We start from the raw sequence: 10,182 nt of genomic DNA, 5'->3' as shown, positions 1-10,182 counted from the left end.
AACAATATTTATACATACTACAATTGTTTAAATTAGGTTAGTTTGTCCACAAAGTCTCTTGCCTTCTCCGATGTGTCAAAGAGATGCATGGATCCATCTAAGGTGATCCGAAGCACTGCCGGATATCTCAGGGAGTACTGAATCCCAAGCTCCTTCAATCTTCTCTTGACACCATCATACGATTTTCATTTCTGGATCACCGCCGCTGAAAAGTCCTGAAAAAACATGATCTTAGACCCCTTGTAAATTAGGGCCTTTGGATCCTTCCCCTGGAGTCTGAAAGCCTCCATGACTCTCTCCTTATCCCGGTAATGATGGAACCGCACCAGGAAAGGACGAGGGCGTTGACCCAGACCCAACCTCCGCACTGTGACCTGGTGAGCCCTCTCTATCTTCAATCCTCTCATGTCAGTCTCCAAGTCAAGGAATTTCGGAAGCCAATCTTCAACAAATTCCGCAGGCCGCTCACCTTCCTTACCCTCAGGTAGACCAATGATCCGAATGTTTTTTCTCCTGCCCCTGTTTTCAAGATCATCCACTTGGTCATGCAAATTATGAACCTGCATCTTCAGGGCTTGGATCTCTTCCTTAAATGAAGTGGCATCAGCTTCCACTACTGTGTCCCTGTGCTCCACCTCATCTGCTCTCTTCTCCAGGTCTCCCAGTTGCTGCTCATGCGTCTGCAACATGAGAGAGACTGGAGCCAGCTTCTCTTCAATCTGTTTCCTCAACATCTCGCGAGATTTCGAGAGCTGGTTCACCAGGTCTTGGAGAGTAATCGGCTCCGAGGCTGCTGCCAAGTTGAGCTTCAGGCCCGGCCTCAGATGCTCCTCCTCCCTTTTTCGGCATTTCTGGACAGCTGAAAATACAGGTAAGTCAATTTTTAAATGTTTCTTAGGGCTCCACAATCTTTCCAATGCCCCAAGAAATCCTGATGACCTTGGTTGGGTGGGTTAAAGGACCGTCCTGCTCCTGCTGCGATGCGAAGCTCTGAAATGTGATCTTCTCAGATCGCCACCATTTAGATCCCCCGGGCTGCTTATAGATGTTGATCTGATTCAGTGTGAATACAGAGGAATCTCGAAATCCAAACAGATGAAACTGGGACTGAACCCTGAGGTGTTACTGAACAATTTACTCAGACACCGACTAGGGAAATTGAAAAAGTATATTTTTAGACTAGTAACTGATGATAACTGCATAAGCGAGCAACCTTTCCGATGCAGTTGTTTACAAAATTTCCCATAATGTTCCTGGTTTCCTTTATTTTCAGTCTTTGACAGAAAGAAAGAGCAGTTATCTCAAAGGTCTCCACTGCTAAACAAATGAGTGTGGAAATGGCAATTCCTCTTGGTGTTCATTTCAGTGAAAAGAAAACTGGATGGCTAACTGTATTTGTAATCAAAAGTGAAATGGGTAGGTGTTTGCTTGGAATTGTCACAGGGTATGGCCTATCAGATATAAATAACGGATTTTAAGAATAAAAAGTGGACAAAGCTCAGTTCAATAATTCAAGGTGCAGCGAAATACTCCAGCAGGGCCAGGTCTGTCTGGATAGCCTATTTCTGAATTGTACCTTCCATGTAACTCTTTATCAGATATACCTCAGGCTCTCAGTGTAACAAAAACCCCTCTGAGAAAATTTTCTTCAACAATTAACAACTATATTCAAACATCCCTATGAATAGCAATGTGTTGCATTCATAATGCTTTTTTAAATTGATGTACCGTTATGCATCTGACATATACCAGAGAGGTTTCAAGACAGAGGCTCAAACTAATCTCTCAACTTGTAATGATTTGATTGATTGCTCTCTGGTTCTTAACATTTTCAGACTGGTAACTTCGAAAAAACAATATGCTTCTTCAAACCTCAGCTATTTTACTGGTTCCACTCTAACAGTTTTCTCTTAGCTGCTGCCCTTATTTTTGAGTGATCCAGTAACTGCCTCTTCAATTGTGATGCATTGCTATTTGGCACAAATTTCAAATCATAAATCAACAGATTTGACACAGAAATTTGTATATTGTACATGCAATCCACAAATTCGGATGCCTAACATGCATACTGGGTGCAGTTTTACACACAGCAGCAAGTATTGTGAAGAATATGTTTTGATTGTGCTGCCCAAATCCTTACACTCCACACCAGGCTTGCACTGACTCCAAATTACAACATTCAAAGTTGAGAAAGTTTACTGTTTCAAGTTATTTCTGGATTTAAAAAAAAATTGTTAGCGATTTTTGAGAAGATTTGTAGCTCAGTTTGATGATAAGTCTGTAAGTTAGCTCGCTGAGCTTGAAGGTTTGTTTTCAGACGGTTCCTCACAATAATAGTAACATCATCAGTGTGAGTCTCAGGTGAAGTGCTGGTAGTATGTTCCACCTCTCTATTTATAGGTCTTGGTTTCTTAAGGTGGGTGATGTCATTTCCGGTTCTTTTAATCAAGGGAAGGTAGATAGGATCTAAATCGATGTGTTTGTTGATGGAGTTCTGGTTAGAATGCCAGGCCTCTAAGAATTCTCGTGTGTATCTTTGTTTCACCTGTCCTAGGATGTGTGTGTTGTCCCAGTCAAAGTGGTGTCTTTGTCTGTCTGTATGCATAGAAACTAATGATAGTGGGTCGTGTTGTTTGGTGGCCAGTTGGTGGTCATGTATCCTGGAGGCAAGTTTCCTGCTACTTTTGTCCGATGTAGTGCTTTTTCACAGTTCTTGCATGGTATCTTGTAAATGACGTTAGTTTTGCTGGTGGTATCTAATAGATCCTTTAGGTAATTAGTTGCAGTTTAAGTGTGTTGGTAGGTTTGTGGGCTACCATAATCCCAAGGGGTCTGAGTTGACTGGAAGTCATTTGTGATATGTCTTTGATATTAAGTAATGTGGCTATAGTTTTTGATTGTTATATCTGCTTGTTTGGGTTTGTTTCTGAGGAATCGGCGAATTGCGTTTATTGGTACCCATTTTTCTTGAAAACATTGTATAGATATTCTTCTTCTGCTTTTTGTAGTTCTTGGGTGCTGCAGTGTGATGTAGCTTGTCAAAATAATGTTTTCTTGCAGCTCCATTTGTGGGTTAGATTAGATTACGTACAGTGTGAAAACAGGCCCTTCGGCCCAACAAGTCCACACCGACCCGCCGAAGCGCAACCCACCCATACCCCTACATTTACCCCTTACCTAACACTACGGGGAATTTAGCATGGCCAATTCACCTGACCTGCACATCTTTGGACTGTGGGAGGAAACCGGAGCACCCGGAGGAAACCCATGCAGACACGGGGAGAATGTGCAAACTCCACACAGTCAGTCGCCTGAGGCGGGAATTGAACCCGGGTCTCTGGCGCTGTGAGGCAGCAGTGCTAACCACTGCTTCTGAAGTTAAGTACTTGGTTCCTGTGTGCTGTTTTTCTGTAGATGGTGGTTTGAAGCTCTCTGTTAACTGTATGTTCAACTATCATGTCTAGGAAATGACATCACCCACCTTAAGAAACCAAGACTATAAATAGCTTATTATATAGACTATAAATAGAGAGGCGGGACATACCACCAGCACTTCACCAGAGATGATCACTGATGATGTTACCTAGTATGGTGATGAAATGTCTGAAAACAAACCTTCAAGCTCTGTGAGCTAACTTACACACTTAAAATAATTGTGTTAAGGAGCAATGATTTTGAAGTCATACAGCAAAACAGTTCCTTAAATCAAAGAGTCATACAGCATGAAAACAGACCCTTCAGTCCATCTGGTCCATGCTGAATGTAATCCCAAACTAAACTAGTCCCACCTACCTGCTCCTGGTCCATATCCTCCAAACGTTTCTTATTTATGTATCTATCTAAATGTCTTTTAAATTCTACCTGAATCCACCACGTGAACAAAAATAAATGAAAAGCAAAGAAATCCAGCTCTAATTGATTTGCTATAAACACCAAACACAGCAAATTATCTTCAGTACAATTGCCAAGTCACTAACATGCAGCAAAAGACACCTTTCAATGGACATTCATCAGGAATGTTCCAATTTGGCAAGGCACAATTAGATTTGCAGTAAAGTAGTTCACTCTGTCACATTAATACGTTGCATGTTCTGCTTCCCGAAACGATCTACCCTGTTAGCTCTCCAAATGAGAATGACAATTAAATTCCACAATGGTCATATGTTTTTATCCCAGAAGGAAAAACCAGAAAAAAAAGTCATTCTTGGAAATGACTGCACTTAACCTTCATTTTGCAGAATAAGACAAGTGGATGTATCATTCACAAGTTTTACTGTTACTCCTTTCTGGAATTTAACAATACAAATACATTGGCACTAAAAATCAGGTTGAAAATGACCCAGAATAATGTCAATCAAAAGATAATATTTTGGATTGGATTTGAGAGAAAAAAAATATCTTTGTGCTGATCCGTTCTGCCATTCCATTCCCGAGAAATAAGGTTCAAGTAGATATACACGTGGGCCAGATTGTCAAAGTAAGGTCAGCAACCCGACACACAGATGCGTTCCTGGTCCCAGCCTCTGTGCTCTGGCTGCCATGTACCAGCATGCCTTGCTCATGCCTTGCTGATGAGAACAGGCAGCCCACCACAAGATCAATAGAACCCAAGATGGAACAAAAAAACCTGTGAACTCAAAGTAAAAGGTTCAATGGTCATCTTGGTTCAAGTTGGTCTGTGAAGCCTCAGTTCTCTATAAAATAACAATAAACATTGCGATGCCTATGGAATGATACTGACAGGCAATAAGATTCAGCAGATTGTTAGGTTCAGGGTGAACAAAGTCTTTAAAAATTGCAATCCTAACCTCTTGGGCCGCTTATGTACCTCCTGAACAAGCTTATTGGGCCCTTAATTGGCACAAAGTGGATTTTTCATTCTGTACCTTCTGCCAACCCTTCAAAAATTTCAAAATGTTCCAAAGAAGACTGGCTCCTAAAACAACTCTGAGGACTATGATTCTGAAGTCACACCTAGACTTGTATGCAAGCTCACAACCATTGAAAATCAAACATATTGGATGAGAATTTTGTTTACATACCACTGCTTCTAGCAATGTAGTACAGAACTGACTCACCAGGGAGTGGACAGGAAGCACTTACAAGCTGCTACCTGTGCAGCCCACGTGACCTTTCTCATTGGTATTACATGTAAATAAATTTTCTTCCCTCATCAGGAGGCGACTTGAGTATAATACCTGTGGTTGACAGGGTTCCTGCTCGGGCCGCTGTTTTATAGAGCGGTGCATGATACAGTGATGAAATTGGCTCGTAATTCTGTGCAGGCTCAAAGTGCACAACAGGTAAAACAGCATGCATCACTTTGGGAAAGGCATCTTCCAGCACCATTTCTTTGTCGTCCCAGCGGCAGGCATCCATAAACATTCCATGGACCAATACACCATCTTTAGGGGAAGATAACTTGTGGAAAAGGGAAAACAAAGATACACATCAACAAAATATTAAAGACAATATTGCATGAAATCAAAGTATATAATGGATACCATTATGTTTTTTTGTCAAGGAAGTGGAAACTCCTTTAAAAAAAAGTGACCAAAGCTTTTCAAAATTCAATGAAAAAGAATTTTATTTTCATGATGTGAAGTATCATCCTGATACAGGCTCAGTTTTATCACACACATATGATAGATTAAAATTAACATATTGATGATTCTAAAATTGATGCCATGTAATGAAGACTGAAGGAAAAATTCTTCATTTTTGGAAAAAGTAGGTTTCTTAGATACTGATTCTGTCCAATATTCACAATAAATGTGCTGCAACAGTTATAGCCTAGCCAACTTTACGGGCATTTAAATGGTCAATGAATAGGCATATGGACAAGAATGGAATAGTGTAGGTTAGATGAGCTTCAGACAGGGCAGCGAAACATCAAGGGCCGAAGAACATTACAGCGCAGTACAGGCTCTATGTTCTATATGAAAATGAAGATAATGTGGATGGAGATCCAGAATACTAACAAATGGCATTGTGAAACAGGGTGCAGACAAAGGAAGAGAAAGGAAGAATAAAAATGTCATAATCGTAAGTGATTACATTCATTAGTGGAATAGATAGTATTGTTGATTGGGCACATTAGGAATGGAGGATTGAGCTCATGTAGAACTGTTTAGACTGTATAGCCTGGTTTGGTATAGTATACACTCTGTTACATTTTAACACCTATCAGAATGTAAGCATAAATCAGCAATTTCCGATCAGCAACTAGAAGATCCTGGAACACATTACTCTGAAATGCCGCTGCAGACATGATAGTCTATTAGATTCTCCTGATTTTCAATCCCTTTTCATTTTAATGCCCTCGGACAAGAATGCCCAGGCAATCACAAGTTGGAAAGGAGTACCGCACTTTAGGTGGTCAGCTCCTATATAGCGGGTTGTGAAGAAGAGTACTTTTCAAAATCACTGTGCAAATATTCCAGAAAAAAAATGCAGATGTGCTGGAATCAAAGGAAATGTAGATTTTCACACAGGATAATGTAGTGACACTTAGTACACTTTCAGTAACGTTTGAAGTAATATCTGGGAATATGTACTGTTTGCATTTACACTACATCCTACTGTGGATGTATAAATATATAAGTTTTTAACTGTGATATTTTGTGTAATTAATGGTTGGATGTAAAAGTACAATATTGGAATCTAATAGGTTTGATATTTGGAAAAGGTCGAACTGGTTTATTCTTGCCAAGAGAAGGAGTGTTTTTGAGACTTTCTGAATGAAATGAACAAGTAAAAATAATTTTCAAAGGGATAATTGGAAATGAATTTACTTACAAAAAGTGATCAACATAGAGTCGTAGAGTCATAGAGATGTACAGCATGGAAACAGACCCTTTGGTCCAACCCATCCATGCCGACTAGATTTACTCTATCCATGCCCCTCATAATTTTGTAAACCTCTATAAGGTCACCCCTCAGCCTCCGACGGTCCAGGGAAAACAGCCCCAGCCTGTTCAGCCTCTCCCTATAGCTCAAATCCTCCAACCCTGGCAACATCCTTGTAAATCTTTTCTCAACCCTTTCAAGTTTCACAACATCTTTCCGATAGGAAGACCAGAATTGCACACAGTATTCCAACAGTGGCCTAACCAATTTCCTGTACAGCCGTAACATGACCTCCCAACTCCTGTACTCAATACTCTGACCAATAACGGAAAGCATACCAAATGCCTTCTTCACTATCCTATCCACCTGCTCAACTAGAACCAATTTCCACAGAGAATCGTGAAGTCATACAGCACAGAAACAGATCTTTCAGTCCACCATATCTGCACTGACCAGACGTCCCAATCTGATCTAGTCCCATTTAGCAGCATTTGGCCCATATCCCTCAAAATCTTTCCTATTCAAATACCCATCCTTTTAAATGTAGTTTTACCCACCTTCACCACTTCCTCTGGTAGCTCGCTCCATACATGCACTACCCTGTCAGGTCTTAAAAAAAAGTAAAACCTTGCAATTATTTTGCCCCTTCCTTTCACTACTGTCCCTGCCAGCTTCACAAATTTCTGTGATATCGTCCTCCATTTATTCTGATTTGTTGAACATTCCTGATTTTAATTGTTGCATTGTTGTCGGTTGCGCTTTCAGTTAGGCCTCAAGCCCTAGAATTATCTACCTAGACCACTCTATCTCCCTTTCCTCCTTTGAGACAAATTTCAAAATTTACCTCCCTGACCAGATTTTTGGTCATCTGACCTAATATCTCTTTATGGGTCTTGGTGCTATATTTTATTTTGTAATGTTCTTGTTAACTATCTTGGACTATTTTTAGTACATCAAAGGTGCTTGATCATTATTAGTTACTATATAATAGATATCAATGGCCTCAGAACAGCAATTGGGTTAGACAGTTCCAGAGAAGGGTCACCTGACTTGAAATATTAATTATGTTTTCTCTCCACAGATGGGGCCAGACATGTTGTGTTTCTCCAGCAATTTCTGTTTTTGTTTCAGTTAAGATGCTTGTATGAAATTTGAAACAAGTAGAAAATTACTTATTGTTACGTTTTTCACTAACATGCATTTTGCTACTTTACAAGCAATCATGGAATTAAGGTTGCAACTCTCCAGAATTGGCTGCAGTCATCAGGAACTGATGTGTACACTGCTGTGTACGACACTGGAGAAAAATCATAGGAGTACTAAAAAAAGATAGTTTTTGTGATGTTTTCTTTGAACATTTCTGTGTAGCAGATATGAAATATCGACAACAGGGAAGGGTTGCTTGGCTGACAGTCAAGCATCGACCAATTAGAAAATTATATTTTAGCACCTTACCTAGCAATAGGAAATAGTACATCACTATTAGTGGACGTGTTGGCTGAGTAATGGCTGGGGTGTACAGGCAGGTCACAAGGTGAGACCTTCAAAAATAGACTTAATCAAAATTGGCAACACTACGTGGAATACTGGGTAAAGCTTCATTTCCTCATGACACTTTAGCAAAGGTTTACAACAACATTTGTTTATAAGCATATTCATCATTTGATCAAACTTGGTGTACAGCAAAAGTCTTCCATTACTGTTTAAACACAAGATACTACCTATTAATTCTAAAATTGGCAGTCCTATATTTGAATGGGTTAAGAGGAACTCTTAAGAGATAAACTCAATTGGATTTTTGTTTTAAACAGGACAAGTTCAGTGAGGTTACAACACTTGACACAGACAGAAGCATGGGTGAAGATCTGGTTTTAATTAGACCTTTTTTCACGGTATAGAACATTAACTGTTTAGTTTATTTTTTAAGAACTTCCATAAATTTTCATTTCAAAAATTGCTGAAACATAATTCCTCTTTAACACAACCCATATCCATGTTTCTACCTTGGCTAAAAGATAGCAATCCTGTGTTCTATTAATTCTACTTCTTTAGTTATATTTGCCACTCTGAATTAATAAACTTTTAAAAATGAATGCATTGATGTATCCATATAATTCATACAGAAACTTAAACTTTTAAATAGTATAGTCACCAATAAGAGATGAAATAGCAATATTATGTAGGTAATCTATAGGACTTGTGGTTCTATTGCTAGATGGATTGCATTGTACAACACTGTAACATTATTTTACAAAAGCTGAAATTACCATTTCATCCATTGGGAGCACCTCCCCAAATTTTAAAATTTTCATAGCTTCTGCTACTTCCATTGCATTCCGGTACACAGGAATAACATTAAAACGAAAGGTAAGTTCATCAATTGGAAGGTTATATTTCCTGGCATGGTTCTGAAGTGTGCCTGAAACAGAAAACAAAAAAAATTGTCGTAATTGGTGGGAGTTCCAATCTGGCAGATCTTCCCTTCTTTAAAGCCAATCTGCCAGCAATAAAGGGAAGTTGAGTTTTCATTTGTGGTGAGTAAATAAAGCATTAATGAGGCATAAGGCAGAACTACAATTTCCAAAACATTTTAATTTTCTGGTACAAGTCCACATTTGCAAGTTTGTTCATACAATGGTGATTCACCTGCTGTATGCAACAGCTAAAATTATGCCTGAAGAAATTTGCTTGCACCCTCTACATCAAGGTGTTGCAATATTGGGACAGCTTTCAACTTTGCACAACATAATTAGTTAAATGGTGAAAAACTGCATAAAGCTGCAACACAAAGAGACATGGGAGTACTTGTGCACTAAACACAGAGTGCTAGCATACAGATGCAGCATGTAATCAGGAAGCCTAGTGGAATGTTGATCTTTATTTCAAGGATATATAAAAGTAGGGAAGTCTTAATGAAACTGTACAAGGTGTTGGTGATTAGATTAGATTCCCTACAGTGTGGAAACAGGCCCTTCGGCGCAACAAGCCCACACCAACCCTCCGAAGAGTAACCCAGACCCATTTCCCTCTGACTAATGCACCTAACTCTCTGGGCAATTTAGCGTGGCCAATTCAACTGACCTTTACATCTTTGGACTGTGGGAGGAAACCTGAGCACCCAGAGGAAATCCACGCAGACACGGGGGGAATGTGTCAACTCCATACAGATGGATGCCTGAGACTGGAATCGAACCTGGGTCCCTGGTGTTGTGAGGCAGCAGTGCTAACCACTGAGCCACCCAAAGAAACTACATCTGGAGTACTGTTAACAGTTTTGGTCCCTTTATTGAAGAAAAGAGATCATTTCATTGGATGCAGTTCAAAGAAGGTTTA

The 10,182-nt window shown here is 39.7% G+C and overlaps 1 protein-coding gene across 1 annotated transcript in view; it reads right to left on the bottom strand.

Moving 5' to 3' along the window:
- Positions 1 to 10,182, bottom strand: part of dnah6 (dynein, axonemal, heavy chain 6) — a 341,236-nt gene that overhangs the window by 5,556 nt on the left and 325,498 nt on the right. Inside the window, exons 76-77 of the mRNA XM_043705917.1 lie at positions 9,117 to 9,268; positions 5,199 to 5,421 (exon numbers count right to left, since the gene is read on the bottom strand). Of these exons, the coding sequence (XP_043561852.1) occupies positions 5,199 to 5,421; positions 9,117 to 9,268 (375 nt within the window). The remainder of the gene's footprint in view (positions 1 to 5,198; positions 5,422 to 9,116; positions 9,269 to 10,182) is intronic.

Source organism: Chiloscyllium plagiosum, chromosome 2, assembly GCF_004010195.1.
Source record: "Chiloscyllium plagiosum isolate BGI_BamShark_2017 chromosome 2, ASM401019v2, whole genome shotgun sequence".
Lineage (NCBI taxonomy): Eukaryota > Metazoa > Chordata > Chondrichthyes > Orectolobiformes > Hemiscylliidae > Chiloscyllium > Chiloscyllium plagiosum.
Note: the sequence above shows the minus strand (reverse complement) of the source record. Positions and strands in the feature narration are given on the sequence as shown.